Consider the following 17226-nt stretch of genomic DNA (forward strand, 5'->3'; position numbering starts at 1 on the left):
CCTCTTAGTGTCTCTAGTCTACTGGTCCAATTGTTGAAGAACTGTAGAGATAGGTTCAAGACCACTGAGCATGCCACATGTGACATTCTGTATTGATCCAACTGTTGGGTTTGAAGACATCTTTAGCCATTTACTAGGTTATTTTGGTTTTTTTTTTTTTTTTTATTCCTGAAATATAGCTACAATGGTGATGCAAGACATGACCTTTAAGTGAAATGGGGATATGCTGATTTTGGGGGTTAAAGAGAGGGTGGATCTACTGGAATCACTCTAGTGATATTCTAGTCAGCAGAACTAGCAAGAATAAAGAAAATCTCGAATGACACTAGGGTTCTAGGAATCTCTCCTAGGGGAAGAAGGAATCTCTCTAATGACACTAGGGTTTCACTATATTTCCTTCAAAAGAACATGGTACACAAGTATATATAGACTTGGACTAAGAAATTCCCTTGTAAGCAAGTAACTTCCATTAACTATTTGTCACTTGCTTGTTGTTGCCTCTTGGTTATACCTTTTATTTGTCACCTTGTATTTGAACCTTCTAATCACTTGTTTTTTGTCCCCTGATTTTCTGCATATCATGTAATCACCTATGTTACCTACTTGACAATTGGAGATAACAGCATATACATTCACCTCCTTAACTCTTCTCACCTACTTGTAATTCAGTTCCTTACAACCAATAAAAAGGGGGAATATAACACTGATAAAAAAAATAAAAAAGGGGGAATATAATCTAAAGTCTAACAAGGCTATGGATTGATTTTTTCTCATATCCAAACAACTCTAGGTGAAAAGCCAGATGCCCAACACCTGTTATAACTCAATGTAGTTGAAAATGAACAAACTAGAACAAAACGATGGTTGACACTTCAGTCAAAGTTAATGCCATCCTTCCCATAATCTGCTAGATTATCAATTTAAGTCCAGATTTAAGGGCTTATTGCTACAAATACATTGGGACCAAACTCTAAATCATCTTTCAATGGGCTAGCTCCTGCAACATACCCTTTAGGTCTGTTGAAGTTCGACCTGCCCTAGAATTCTGTCTTCTTCGTTGACTGTAAAGTAAAGTAAACTGCAAGAAGTAAGAGAGGAAAGAAGGAAAAAAAGAGAGAAAGTCTGGTTCGAATTAGAGAAAAAGTTCTCCCTAGATTCGGCCAGACTTGTTATTATATTATTAACTTATTGGAAAAGAATTAAGTGCCCTTATTTAAGTAAGAGGCACTCGAACTAACATAACAGTACACATCAACATTCTCAACAAGTACAAAGACCGAAATACCCCTTCACTAACACTACTAACACTTCCCCTCAAGCTGGTGAGTATATATCATATAATCCCAGCTTGTTACATATGTAGTCCACTCTCCCCCGACTCAAATCTTTTGTAAACAAGTCTGCCCACTGGTTTCCCGTACTAACATATGCAGTTTCTATCACTCCATTCAGCACCTTCTCTCTCACAAAATGACAGTCAACTTCGATGTGCTTGGTTCTTTCATGAAACACCGGATTGGAAGAGATATGAACCGCTGCCTGATTGTCACAATAGAGCTTCATTGGAGTACTGATGTCATATCCTATCTCTTGTAGAAGGTTCCTTAGTCACACTAACTCACAAGCAGTATATGCCATGGCCCTATATTCTGCTTCTGCACTGCTTCTTGCCACAACTGTTTGCTTCTTACTTTTTCACGTTACCAGGTTACCCCCTAGAAAGGTGCAATAGCTTGTTGTAGATCGTCTATTAGACATAGAACCTGCTCAATCAGCATTGGTGTGCCCTTCTACTACTAGTTTTCCACCACTCTTGTACAACAAACCATGACCAGGAGCTCCTTTTAGATACCTCACAATCCTTAGCACCGCATTCCAATGTGGGACCAAAGGTTTTTGCATGAACTGACTCACCACACTAACCGCAAATGAAATATCTGGCCGAGTAATGGATAGATAGTTTAGTTTGCCTACAAGTCGTCGGTTTAGTACCCAACAACCCTGTTTCTTCCAGTAAATCAAGCACATATTTCCTCTGACACAAATTAATGCCATGCTTAGATCTTGCTACCTCTATGCCCAAAAAGTATTTCAACTTGCCAAGGTCCTTTGTCTGAAAGTGTTCCTGTGGGAATGCCTTCAATCTGTCAATGCCCATTTTATCATTCCCAGTCACAACGATATCATCCACATACACCACCAATATTATTTTGCCTGCCGAAGAGTCAAAACTGAAGACAGAGTGATCAACTTGGCACTGTTTCATACAAAACTTCTTGACCACCTCACTGAACCTACCAACCATGCTCGAGGGGATTGTTTAAGTCCATAAATAGCCTTCTTAAGTCTGCATACCTTACCATCCTCCCCCTGAGCAACAAACCCTGGTGGTTGCTCCATGTTGACCTCCTCAAGCAAATCACCATGCAAAAAGGCATTTTTGATATCTAGCTGATGGAGAGGCCAATCATACATAGTTGCAAGGCATTTTTGATATCTAGCTGATGGAGAGGCCAATCATACATAGCTGCAAGGCCAATCATACCAGCCGCGCCTTCAGGCGCTCAACACGACCATCTGGCAAGTACTTAACACTATACACCCACTTACAACCGACAGCCTGATTCCCAGGAGGAAGAGCGGTGAGATCCCAAGTGTGATTATGATGCAGAGCAGAGAGCTCTTCTTCCATATCACGACACCACTCTGGAGAGGCAAGGGCTTCCTGGACATCCTTAGGAACAACCACGGAGGATGACAAAGATATGAACTGGCGATGGGAGGTGGAGAGGTGGGTAAGTGAAACAAAATTGGAAATAGGGTGAAGGGTGCAAGTACATTTACCTTTCCGGAAGGCAATAGGAAGATCTAGGTTGGAGGCTGGAGCTGGATCTGTCGACGATGATGAAGCTGGAGGAGCTGCAGCCGATACACGCGGGCGATGTGTATACACGTGACGGATGGGTGGACGGTCAACCGACGATGGCACCGGAGGCAAGGACGTAGGCATGATTGGAACCAGAGGAGGTGGATCAGCCACATGAAGAGGAAGAGGAGGTGGTAATGTGGAGAAAGCAGCAGCACCAGACCCCACGAAGAATGTAGTAGACTCGAAGAATGTAACATCAGCACATACCAAGGAACGACGAGAACTGGGATGATAACACTTGTACCCTTTCTGAGTTCGGGAATAGCCAAGGAAGATACATTTTAGGGAACGTGAATCTAACTTGTTAGTCCTGAGACCCAGATTATGAACGAAATAGACACACCCAAATACCTGAGGAGAAAGTGGAAATGGAGACATGTTGGGGAATAAGACACTAAAAAGAGAATGACCATCAAGGATAGACGTGGGCATCCGATTAATTAAGAAACAAGAGGTGAGCATTGCATCGCTCCAAAAGGTTTTGGGAACATTCATGTGGTGCATGAGGGAGCGTTCCGTTTCTACAAGATGGCGGTTCTTTCTCTCAGCAACCCCATTTTGTTGCGGAGCGTAGGTACATGAAGTTTGGTGTATAATGCCATGTTGGTCCAAGTATTCTTGAAAAGATGAAGACAAGTATTCACGACCATTATTAGAACAGAAAAAGTTGATGTGAACACCAAATTGATTGCGGATCTCAGCATAAAATTTCTGGAAGATGGCAAATAATTCATTTCTTTCTTTCATTAAATAGAGCCACGTCATTCTTGAACAGTCATCAACAAAAATAACAAAATATCGGTATCCATTATATGACATCACTTTATAAGGACTCCAAACATCTGAATGAATTAAAGAAAAAAGACTCGACACACGGTTATCGACCCTAGAACGAAAGGGAACACGATGGTGTTTCCCAAATTGACGTGACTCACAATCTAAAACAGAAAGTTGACTCAATGAAGGGACTAAGGACTGCAACACTTTCAACGAAGGATGACCAAATCTACAATGCCACTGGAGAGGAGAAATGGATGACTGAAGGGCCGTTGACGTTCGTCCACCACCATCAAGATAATACAGTCCACCGGCTTCATGCCCTCCACCAATCTTCATCCCCGTCTTGAGATTTTGAAAAACACACATAGAAGGGTAAAATGAAATGGAGCACTTAAGGGACTTGGTCAGCTTACTAATAGACATAAGATTAAATGGAAGCTTAGGTACATCTAAAACAGGGGATAGGGATACAGGGTCTAGGTCAATGTTACCAACACCACAGATAGATGATGTGGAACCATTAGCAAGGGTAACAAATTGTGATGTTGAGCAATGAGTGAGAGATGAAAACACACCTGGAGTTCCCGTCATGTGATCGGAGGCTCTAGAGTTAATAATCCAGGGGTTGGGTGTGGATGCCAAACAAACCATACCTAAGTGTGCAAAGGAAGCTGTATTCTGCTGCGACTTGGATTGAACAAACCTCTCATACTCATCCTGAGAAACACTCACCATCTCCTTGCCTGGATCGTCTGAGGGAGTAGAAGTCATCGGGTCAGTTGACCGGTTCTCCTGTCTAGAGCTGAAACTGGTGTCACTAGTCATGGCATGGTTGGCCCACGTCGAGGGAGGACCATGTAAGTCATAGCAGTAGTTAATGGTATGTTCATCCAAACCACAATGAGTACACTTCCGTGGACCCGAGCCACGTCCTCTACCACAAGCTCCCCTTGAATCTCTGCCTCCAGTACGACCACCACCACAAATATGTGTAGATCCACCACTACCACTCTTGCTAGGTTGGGCTCCTCGAGCCCCACTTCTGCCACCTCGACCTCTCGACACTGCAAATGCTGATTTATCGGAGACATTAGAATCCATAGATCCAGTGGAAGCCCTCCGAAGACGAGCAAACACCTCCTCTAAAGATGGAAGAGCAGATCTCCCTGGTATCTGGGCTCGTACTGGTTCATACTCAGGCTTCAGCCCCACTAGAAACCATGTCACATCAAGCTGCTCTCGTTGTTGCTGTTGAACTTTGACATCAGAAGTGAGAGGATGATAGACATTTAACTCGTTACGGGTATTCCTCACACTGGCATAGTACTCCTCAAGGCTCTGATTTCCCTGTTGCAGATTGAAGTATTCCTGATACAGTTGATATACCCTAGTGGTATTATCCTGACCTGAATACAGTTTCTTAGCATGATCCCACACCTCTTTGGCTGTGTCAAGAAACACGAAGTTCACACTGATTTTGGGTTCCATACTGTTCCACAACCATGTAATGATCTGTGCATCTTCCTGTTCCCAGTCTTCATACTCCTGAGAATTAGCGGGGGGTTTCTCCTCTCTTATATGCTTCACTTTCTTCTTCGCCTTCAGAAAAACCTCTACAGACTTGGCCCAAGGGACATAATTCTCTCCATTTAGTTTAATGGAGGTCATTTGGACATTCAGGTAGTCAGTAGATATCATGACACTAGGTTTACTATCACTGTTATCTGCCATTGCCGAACTCCCTTATCACTGAATTCTGAGCACTGAATTATGAGCACTACACATTGCACACTACACACAGACATTTCACTGAAATCTGCACACTGATTTCAACAGTAATAAATGCTGAGAGTTGCAACACCACAAACCCTACTCACCGAAATCTGCACACTGATTTCAGCAGTATTAAATGCTGAAAACTGCAACCCACAACCCCTACTCACCAAAGTCTACACACTGATTTCAGCGATATCAAATGCTGAAAACCACACTTGTAACACCACCAACCCTAATCCACAACTACCGGAAGTTTCACCATTAAGTAGACACTATTGCCCTTCAAATCACACACAAACCAGAATAAACCCTAGCATAAACCCTAGCATACTGCAATCTGAAAACCCATCATGCGAATTGTACTACACCTCTCATGTATTCCATAACAGAAAATATGCATAAGAAAAAACTTTACCTCATTGCCTGAAGGCCAACCACACGAAGGGCTAAGACACCACTGCACCACATGTACCAGCCCTAACTAGGGCTTAGAAACCACAACAACCAATCACCAACGACACAATCGGAGACATAGGAACCTCCTAGGGAAGAGGGCGATCACTCCTTTTCAGCTCTTTTCCTAGTCTCCAACTCACAGTTGAGAAACCCAAGAGAAACCCTAATTCGAATGTGCAAAAGGCAGAATTCTAGCAAGTCTGATTTGTTGAACCTTGCTCTGATACCATGTTGAAGTTTGACCTGCCCTAGAATTCTGTCTTGTTCGTTGACTGTAAAGTAAAGTAAACAGCAAGAAGTAGGAGAGGGAAGAAGAAGAGAAAAAAGAAAGGAAAGAGAGAAAGGCTGGTTTGAATTAGAGAAAAAGTAATCCCTAGATTCGGCCATACCTGTTATTATATTATTAACTTATTGGAAAAGACTTAAGTGCCCTTCTTTAAGTAAGAGGCACTCGAACTAACATAACAGTACACATCAACATTCTCAACAAGTACAAAGACCGAAATACCTCTTCACTAACACCACTAACAAGCTGTAGCATTTGGAGGAAGAGTTACCATCTCCCATGTGTCATTTTTCAATCAAGGCACACATCTCAGTATCCATGGCTTCCTTCAAACAAGGAACAAAGATGGCTTCTCGATAATTTTTGGTAATATATGTAGCCTGAAGAAGAACAGAGCAAAAACTATGGTGGGAAGAAACCCATAGTAGTCAGGAGGACGAGAATGCCATAGTAGGTCCATAACATAGGCATTATTGCTTATCTTCTTCAGTATTTTGCATGGCCCAAACTTCTTCGAATTCAATTTTCTGTATTTGCCCCTTGGAAATCTTTCTTTTCTTAGATACACCAATACCATATTCCCCTCTTGGAAGTCCTTTAAGCACTTATGAGAGTCAGCAGCTTCTTTATAGAGCTCATTGCTATGCTATAGGATTCACATACCTGCATGTGAATCTTCTTTATGTGTTCAGCAAAAGCCTCACCATCTTCACTCACCCAAGCCCCTGTGGTAATTGAACACGATCCAAAACATGTTGTGGTTTAAATCCATAGGCAGCCTCAAACAGTGTCATCTTAATGGTGTGATTAGCTGAGTTATTATAAAGCAAACTCGGTTTGGTGGAAGAGCTGATCCCATATCTTCACATGTTCTCCCAAAATACTCCTTTGCATATTACCCAAACTTCTGTTAACTACCTCTGTTTGCCCATCAGTTTGGGGATGGCATGTGCTGGAATATTTCAATTGGGTTCCCTAATGCCTCCAAAGTGATCTCCAAAATGACCAACAAACTTCACATTATGGTCGGAAACTATAGATGTCGGCACCCCATGCAATCACACAACTTCTTTGAAGAACAAATCAGCTACATGAGTTGCCATGGTTGTCTTAGAACATGGGATAAAGTGTGCCATCTTTGAAAATTGATCAACCACAACAAAATACGAGTCATGCCCCCTTGCTATCTTTGGTAATCCTAACATCTGTGCCTAGATGCACCCATGGTGATTCTGGCACTGGTAATGGCATGTACAGACCTGTATTTTGTGATTGCCTCTTAACCAATTGACAAGCTGTGCAATGCCTCACTAACCTGTCCACGTCTCGGTACATATGAGGCCAGAAATAGTGATCAGCCATCATAGCCATAGCCTTATCTATACCGAAATGACCTCCTAACCCTCCTCCATGCAATTCTCTTATGATTTGTTCCTGTGGTGACCCTTTGGGATTGCATAGTTGATTTCCTTTAAATAAATAACCTTCAACCATAAAAAATGAAGAATCCTTCCTGCTGGTTGGTCTTCCAATTCCTTCAAATGTGGCTGAAAAAGGGTCATTGCTGTATGTGTCCTCAATTCTTCAAATCCAACTATTTATGCCTTCAAAATTGACAACAGAACAGATCTTCGACTCAAAACATCAGCCACGCCGCCACGGCATTTGACTCACCTGACTTCTTGCGTTCCTCAAATTTATGGGCTGAAAGGTAATCTGCAACCTTTCTGTCCTTGGAGGATTTGTAGCTTCCTCTTTATAGGATGCAAAGTGATCTTCCCATCCTTCTGGTAGGTGTAAGTATTGGCATCCATAAGATGCACCATTTTGTGATCATATTCCCAAAAGTATATGACAAACATCCATAGGAGCCACATCACACCATGCTTCATCATCATATTTATCACCAAAAGTAAATCTTACAGGGCAATGTGAAGTAATGGGAATTGGGAAACTCTATACCCTTTTGGAACCAAGCAACCTTGTAAGGTTGTGAATATTTCTCTGTAGACAGTTTTAGTTTTTCTACTGCATCCTTGGAGATGATATTTTCACTGCTCCCTCCATCCAAGATCAGATTGCACATCCTCTGCCATAAGTGACACATGTACGGAATATGCTTTGACGACACCAATCCTCCTCTTCTTCACTCTTAGGGAAGGAAATGCATCCACCCCTTCCTCTTCATCTTCATAGTCATCATACACAGGCTCCACAAGTTGTTCTTCATCTTCTCCTTCAACAAGATTAACTCTTTGCTGTGGACATGCATAAGAGGTGTGTCCCCTTTCCCACATGTAAAAGAACTACCAAACAGAAAGTTTATCTAGTGCTATGCATCTTTATTTTTCTTAATATAAAATATTTTTATTAAAAATAAAGAAAAATGAGATTCTCCTTCCTCCTCGTCCCCCTTTATAGGAGGCTTACTCCTTGTGTTTGGGAGGCTTGGAGGCTTACACCTCTTAGGCTCTGAACTATGCCTCATGCCTAGTGGAATGCCTTGCGTCACATCTCCGCGTTTTAAAACATTGGTTCCTAGCAGCCCCATAAGACCTCTGATTTGAATCTGCATCTGTGCATACAGCTGGAGCTTCATTGACCCTAACCTTCTGACTCTAGCTTCAGCCCAAAGGGCATGCTGTTTGGCATCATCCAGATTTGTGAACCACACCACCCCAATCTCATCTTGAATCGAGAGATTCAGGCCTTATAAATAATGGGCAGTACGTTGATCATTAGTTTCTTGGAGACCAATACACACCAACAAGTTATTGAATTCATTAGAATAGTCCTTTCCACTACAATCCCTTTGTTTCAAGTCATGGAACTGGTAGTACATATCCCTTAAATCTGTAAGCAGGGATTGTTTTCACATCTTTCTCTTCATGTCTTCCACGATCTGATCTTTGCTTTTCTTTGACGAAAGCGGACTTCCTCAACTCTCTTCCACCAGTCTTTCCTTTAAACTTCCACAATCTGGTTCATCTCTCCCTTGAAGATTATGAAAAGGATTAATATCCTCTCCATAATCAGACCCTTCATATTCCTCCTGGTCACCTTCCGGTACACCAGCAGTCTCATGGTTGCCCTCCGGTACCTCCATTTGGGCCTCTGCATGTCACCGCCTTTGCAGTGCTTGCACTTGGTGTGACAACTGTTTGATCATATGTTGCATCTCTAAAATCTCAACTTGCTGTGCTTTTGCTGTCTGCCTCCGCGACTAGCTCTTCCTCTTGCAATCATGTCAATAGATCAGTTTGCTCTGATACCAAACTGATGTATGGAGAGTAGGGGGAGAGATCAATTTAGAGAGTGAAGATGATCAGAAGAAGGGACAGGTTGAAAGGGCTGTAACAAGCCTTTCAATTTGATAATATTGAATGAAAATAAGCCAAAAGTTCTTTTACAGATCTGCCTCTTTTCTTTATATAGGCTAATAATTAACTGGCTTGCCTAGTAAGCCACATGAAAGAAACTTGCAGCCCAAGCCACAAACTAACAACAAAAGAAAACAAAATATAAGCTATCAAAATTACAAAATGACCCTCATAGAAAACGGAAATAACAAAAGACCCCTGGCTATAATATGCTACAGTAACCCGTGAACAAAAGATCCCACACCGGTTTGATACCATGTGGTCCATGTCACCCTTCTAGGGTTTATGGTGTTGAACAAATAAGAAGACAGAAGTTGGGGGATGTATTGAATTGAATGCCCCCACCCCCAAAGAGCATATTTTATTGAATAGAGCAAAAATATGTAAAATTACATAAATGCCCCTTATTAGTGGGCAAATAACAAGAAAGTTTATCTACATCCTATTGCAATAAAAAGACGCACCAAACAGAAAAAGGAAATAAAATAAAACATAATGAATACATAAACACTATATGCAGGCTGATCTCCTTTCAATCTCATTTCTTGGATATTATTATTATTATTATTATTATTTTATTTTTATAGTTTCTATAAAAAAGAAAAAAAGGTAGCCAAGGTTCTTGGTGAGGAGCTATCTGGAGCATCATCTATCTTGGGCTTGGTTGGTTCTGTTGTGCTTGATTTCCGATGAACACATTGAGAATGAGGAGCAAATGGAATCCTATATGGTATATATCAGTGAATCCAATAGAAGTCTAAAGTCACCAGGGGTGCAATTATCTTTATTCTTATGGTTAGTCTTGTTACTTGAGTGGCTATGGCACCCAGACATTCCCATCTCATGTGATTGTGTTAAACTTTAAGTTCTAAAATCTGGATTTTAAAATGTGGTCTTGCAAAATCATGGGGGTATCAAGATTTTGATTGCTCCACCAGAAACTTAAACCCCAAATCTTAATAACATATTTTGACATTAATATGTTCTACAAATTCATTTTTTTTGAGTTATATTACATATCCTGTTTTGGTATATTTATCATTTGCTTGGGGTAGACTTGTGGCGGTGTTTATCCATAATTTATGTGCATATGGAGACTTTCATGTTTCCCAGTCACCTGTTTAATACCAAAAACAATATTTTCTAGGCACAAGTTAGGACATAAAATCTTTAATACTTGGAAGTATAAGAAAGCTAAACTGTTTCTACAAAGGTTGATAAAATGTTCTTCTTGTAATGCTTCTATTTAGCTTTTCATAGGGCTTTGGTACTTTATTCTTATTTTTCATTGATTAGGCTGGCTGACAGGGCTGATGTATCTTGATGGATGAGCAGCATGCAGTTCCAACAAATGATATAGAGGTCAGAGCTTTCAAGATTCTGTTGGAATTAATGTTTAATACAATTGGTCCTCATGCTATGGAACATTTGGAACGTTTTTTGTCCTTCCTACTAATTAAAAATATATAAAAGAAATATTACCGGTTTACTTACCTTTTTTCCCTTTTTCCTGTTAAATGGTTAGACATTATGACTCTTGCGCATGTGGAATGAATGTTATAAAGCATAATCAATCCCAATTATTATAGTCACTGCACATATTATTTTGAGTTGTAGCATTCTACTACTTGCTAACGTTATTCTTTAATCTCTTTAGGAAATTTTCTCTCGCTTACCCCTACCGTATGTCGAGGAGGAATTCAAAATTGATACTATTTGGAAGGATTTAATGGAGAATAAAATGGAGCCAACTCCATATGTTCACATCAGGCGTAGTATCCTATATGTGCAATCACCAAAACAGATATTGGAGCCTATTACAACTTTTCAATTCTGTTGTTTCTGAGGCTTTTTTCCTTCAATAAGTGTGTTTTCATTTCTTGTCTTTTGGACTGAATGGTTCTACCGTGGTACTATCCTTGACTGTAAAAAGATGTCTACCTAATTAAGAAGAAGCGTGATGATGCAGATGCTGATATGGGATGCACAAATTGCAGTACTATGTGTTCTGAGGATTGTGTGTGCAGGTACCTTTGTGTTTGTTCTCTTTAATCAGTCTTACTTGAACATGATGTAGTAGGGATGACACAGTTTAAGGTACTGTCTTGAGAAACTAGCCTGAACTATCGGGTTAGGTTATGTTAAAAGAAATAGAGAAAATAATCTGAAATTAAGAAATAAAAGTTGTTACATTTGGGGAGAAACCTTTTAGTATGGTTTAGGTGATTATTAATAGTGAACAGCAACACTGCATGCCGTAAGTTTAGAAACTAATGGCATGGAGTTGTGTGTACATGCATCCTTTTTATCCTTGCAAGATATGAATAAGTCCTGCTGCAAAAGGTTATAAGATTTGCAATGCTTTAATATATGAATTTTGATGCCTTCAATCGGAAAAACTAAGAACCTAAAATAACAAGGAAGAATTTATAAAGCACAAACACTAAAAGGTAAATTACCTAACGAGACACTTAATATTTGTGTATTTGCACAATGTGAATGCATGCATTTCAACTTGATCCAATGTGATTATTGCAGTCATATTTTGACCATGATTTGTGTAATGAAGAAGTTGATAGAACTTAGGATTCTTTTAGTGGTAACTGTTAAGTTGATAGAACTTAGGATTCTTGTACAATTAAATTACATCATTCATTGGTTCGCCCCCAATAGATTCAGAAACATTGCTATTACCTTTGGGGGTGCATCTTGTACCTTTCCTTGGGTTGCATGTACTATCTCATGTTTATTGATGTTTCCTTAATAACATTTTCACTTATTTATAAAAAAAATTCAACTTCAGGTCGCATCTAACTCTCTAGCCAGCTGTTTAATCTGTCTTAAAGTATACCTATGCTGCCAAGTGACCCTAAAATCCTTCTTCAGCCATTCCATGTTAAGACACTATCTAACTAGTAGCTTTTGATAAAAGAATTTTAAATGAAAACAATCTATGTCCAAATTACATTGCTGATTTTGATCTGTTTTTTGTTCCTCTATGCTGCCTGTCTAATTGGGCTCTCAATTGCTTTCTTATTTGTTGTTTTTCTTGGCCAATATGTTCTTTCTATATTATTCTTTATTTGCATAGTTGTATATTCTATTCTTATGCTATTTGTGATAAACAACTGATTGTCACCTTCCTCTTACTGTTTGAACCTTAGAGAAGGTTGTTGCATGCTTTTGTTTTCGTAATCTATGAAATGGAAATGTGGCCTTTACTCATGTCAAATACATTGGTTACCAACTTGACACTTCATGAAATTCTTTAATTTTTCAAATTGTCATACCTGACTAAAGTACCTCTACTCCTTAGTATAAAATTTGCTAATGAATTAGGATTCTTAATAACTCAATACATTTATTATAAATATTATATTTTTATCTATGTTTGATAGTTTTTTCAACAATCACTCCATTATTTATATAAAGCATAATGTTTATTAAACATAAGGTAAAAATTAAATTGCTCTTGTGGAATGCATAGATCCTATTTTCAGTCTTCTAAAGTTTGACTTATGATGCTTAAATAGAGATACTGAAATGGACACAAGTATTGGAATTAGGGTACAACTCTCAATTTCCTAAGGTCCTAGAAGTGAGAATGAATATCCCATCTAATATGCTTACATCAGGTAAGATGTGAATCAGTCCTCAAAAACTGATATAAACTTGGTAAAAATTAGCGAAGAAAGAAGAAGAAAAGTAGAGAACAACAACACAAAGGAAGAAGAAGGAGAAAATAAGAGGAAGAAGAAGAGTTCGAAATGTCTCTTCCCTCCCTTCTCTAATCCTTTTGTTAAACTTCAAGCATTAGGTTAATTACAAGTATGCCCTTAAGTGGGCGGCCAGCTTGGCAGTAACATAAAGAGAACTTACAAAAAAGAAATAACAGGCCCATAAGCTAACAAATAAATAAATGACATATTACAAGAAAAGATACTAGGACCCATTCGGCCTAGTCTCACTATACTCCCCCTCAAGCTGAGCATAGATGTCAATCATGCCCAACTTGCTTATATAGTGTGTCAGCTTCCCTCTTGGAACTCCCTTGGTCAAAATATCAGTCAATTGTTTTTCTGAGGCGATGAATGGCAAGCAAACTTCTCCCGAGGAAACTCTTTCCCGTATAAAATGTCTATCAACCTCAATGTGCTTAGTTCTATCACGTCAAACAAGATTATGTACCATGTTGATAGCTGCATGGTTGTCACATTAGAGCATCATTGGCTTCTCATAGTCAACCCCCAATTCTTCTAAAAGTGATTGTAGCCACAATAATTCTGACGCACCATGTGCCATTGCCCTGTATTTTGCTTCAGTAGAGGATCTGGCAACTATAGACTATTTCTTACTCCTCCATGAAACAATGTTCCTTGCCACCAAAGCACAATAACCCGAGGTGGACACCTATCATCAATACAACCTGCCCAATCAGCATTAGTGTATGCTTCTAGTTTCATGTGTCCATGTTTGGCAAATAGAATGCCTTTCCCTGGAGTACCTTTCAAGTAACACAAAACTCTTTTTGTAGCAACTAAATGAGTATCTCTACGAGAATGCATAAATTGACTAATAACACTCATTGCATAGGAAATGTCCGGCCGAGTCATGCGGAGATATAACAACTTCCCAAGCACTCTGAAACACTTCCCTATCATATAAAAGTTCACCGTCTATAGTAGAAAGCTTATGATTGGGATCAGTAGGAGCTGAGGCTGGTTTAGCACCAAGTTTACTAGTCTCAACAAGGAGGTCAAGGACATATTTGCGCTGAGAAATGAAGATGCCATCCTTAGATCTGGCAACTTCAATGCCCAAAAAATATCGGAGATCTCCTAAATCCTTGATCTCAAATTTAGAGTTAAGAAACCTTTTGAGTTTACTGACCTCTCGTGACCACAATATCATCAACATAAACTATCAAAAAGGTCACCAAAGAGCCACTTCTTTTCAAGAACAAGGTATGGTCATATTGAGTTTGTGTATAACCAAATGAGACAAGAGCAGCCTTGAATCTCTCAAACCAAGCCCGAGGAGACTGTTTGAGACTAAATGGATTTCTGTAGTTTACACACCTTCCCTTGCATTTCCTTTCCATACATTCTCAGAGGCAAAGATATATAGACCTCTTCATGTAGATCTCCATTCAAGAAGGCATTTTTAACATCAAACTGGTGTAGAGGCCATTCAAAAGTAGCTACTAGGGACAACAAAACCTGGACTGAGTTCATCTTAGCCATAGGAGCAAAGGTCTCAAGATAGTCAATACCATACATCTGAGTGTAGCCTTTAGCAATTAGCCTGGCCTTAAACCTCTCAATAGAGCCATCAAAATGATATTTAATGGCAAATACCCATTTACAATCCACTGGTTCCTTCCCTTCTGACAAGTCAACAATATCCCAGGTATGGTTCTTATGCAAAGCATCCAGTTCAACCATCATAGCATTCCTCCATTCAGGTTTAGATAGGGCTTCTGGTATAGACCTGAGTATCACATGGGAAGAAATAGAAGCAAGAAAAGAGTAGTAGGTAGGAGATAGGAGGCTATAAGATAGGTGTTTGGAGATACAATGGGTTGTACACTTCCGCTTGCCCTTGCGAAGAGCAATAGGAAGATCAAGGTTTGGGAAAGAGGTAGATGGGTTAAAGGAAGGCTGACTTGTTGCCTCAGTAATGATGGGAGGAGCAAGAGGCTCTTCTATAGGAGTGGAAACAACTTGCCCATGTTTGAATCTGTGCTTATGGTACCACCTTTGGAGAACAGGATGAGGAGGAAATAAAGGAGGATGAGATAGAGGAGCAAGAATACTAGAGGTATGTCCAGTGGGAGAAGTGGACACCTCATCAGATGACTCAAAAGGAACAAGAAGAGGAACAGTTGGAGACATAGCAAAGGGTTCCTTAGATTTCTCCCCCTCAGGAGGAATACTAAAGAAAGGAGTAGACTCAGCAAATGTGACATCTCGAGATACAATGCGAGTGCCACTAACTGGATCAAAACAACAATATCCCTTGTGCGTGAGGGCATATCCCAAAAAAACACATTTATGAGCCTTAGGTTCAAATTTGTGGCTTTGATGGCTGTAAACATGCACATAGCTAGTGCACCAAAAAATACAGAGAGGAAGAGAGAAGAGATCCTCATTCAGAAAGAGAAGGCTAAAGGGGGTTTTGAAGCCAAGAACCTGGGAAGGCATACGGTTAATCAAAAAGGTAGCACTAAGGACAACATCTCTCCAAAATTTTATAGGAAGATGGGATGCAAAAAGGAGGGATCTGGCACTTCAACCACATGCCTGTTCTTCCTTTCTGCCACTCCATTATGTTGTGGAGTGTAGGAACAAGAACTTTGATGAATAACCCCAAAAGTTTCATGATAGGCTAAGGGTTTTCTCAAAATACTCCTTAGCATTATCAGAATGGAATATTTTGATCCGGGTGTTAAACTGGGTAAGAATGAGTTCATGAAATTTTTGCACAATAGTTGTACTTCATCCCAGGATTTCATGAGATAAATCCAAGTGTAACGAGAATAATTATCAATAAAAAGGATAAAATACCTATAACCCCCATAGTAGGCAAATTATATGGCCCCCACACATCATAGTGTACAATATGAAAAGGAGTAATAGATATTTTATTGCTTACTGAATAAGATTGTCTACAATGCTTTGCCAGTTCACACGACTCACAATGAAGACTTGATAAAGACACTCCCTTAAACATATCTGGAAACAAATGACTCAAAGTAGAAAAAGACAAAGGACCAAACCGAAAGTGACATAACATGACTTTGTCAACAGACTAACAAAACTGACTCCAAGGCAACTCCATGAGGTGGTCCAAGAACTCTATCAGGTGTGTCCAACAAGTATATTCCATTCACCTCGTGGCCACTCTCAATCATCATCTGAGATTGCAGGTCCTGAAAAACACAACGAGTGGGAGAGAAGGTTATGCTACAGTTCATGGATTTAGTTAAGCTACTAACATATAGTAGATTGCCACACTCTTCTCCCCTTGTCTTAGGTTCTTCACATCACTTTTCATCTTGTAGGCTCTAACCACATTCAACTTCTGTGAATAGGTTTCAGACATTGTCCCAAATCTCCTTGGCCGAGGACATCTAGAGATAGTGCTAACTTATATGAGGTTGTATAGAGTTGACAAACCATTCTATGACTGTATAGTTCTCCTGCATCCATTTATTAAATTCTGGGTCTGTTTCTTCGGGTTTTACCGTATTGCCTATGAGATATCGTAATTTTTCTCTACTACAGACATAAATCCTTATAGACTCTGCCCAAGCAAGATAATTGGTTCCATCTAGCTTAATTGTAGTCACACCAATCCATAGTTTTCAAGGTGCCAAGGCGAGGCTAGGCGACAGGGGGGCGCCTTGTCACTTCGTCGCCTAGGCGATGATTTTTTTTAAGTAAAAACATATATCCTAGGAGAAAGAATGGTAGGATCCATCGTATGGATGTCAGAAAGGTTGCGGAATGGGTGGGCGAATTTCAAAAATCCTCTGGAAACACTAAGCACCGAACCTTTTCAGTTCTTTGATATCAAGAATTGATTTCTTGATTTCTTTTCTTCAAAGATCGAATCTT

The 17226-nt window shown here is 39.8% G+C and overlaps 1 protein-coding gene across 3 annotated transcripts in view; it reads left to right on the forward strand.

Annotated features, from left to right (window-relative positions):
* SDG4 (SET domain group 4) overlaps positions 1-17226 on the forward strand; it is a 71709-nt gene that overhangs the window by 14843 nt on the left and 39640 nt on the right. For all 3 annotated transcript variants that reach the window (XR_016103842.1, XM_088960010.1, XM_088960009.1), the window contains 3 exons: positions 10943-10969; positions 11265-11382; positions 11541-11634. Coding sequence is in view for 2 of the 3 variants with exons in the window: in XM_088960010.1 (XP_088816136.1) it covers positions 10943-10969; positions 11265-11382; positions 11541-11634 (239 nt within the window). In the remaining variant the exon portion in view is untranslated. The remainder of the gene's footprint in view (positions 1-10942; positions 10970-11264; positions 11383-11540; positions 11635-17226) is intronic.

This window comes from Nelumbo lutea, chromosome 8, assembly GCF_056320005.1.
Source record: "Nelumbo lutea isolate HS-2025 chromosome 8, American lotus-T2T, whole genome shotgun sequence".
In the NCBI taxonomy this organism is placed as follows: domain Eukaryota; kingdom Viridiplantae; phylum Streptophyta; class Magnoliopsida; order Proteales; family Nelumbonaceae; genus Nelumbo; species Nelumbo lutea.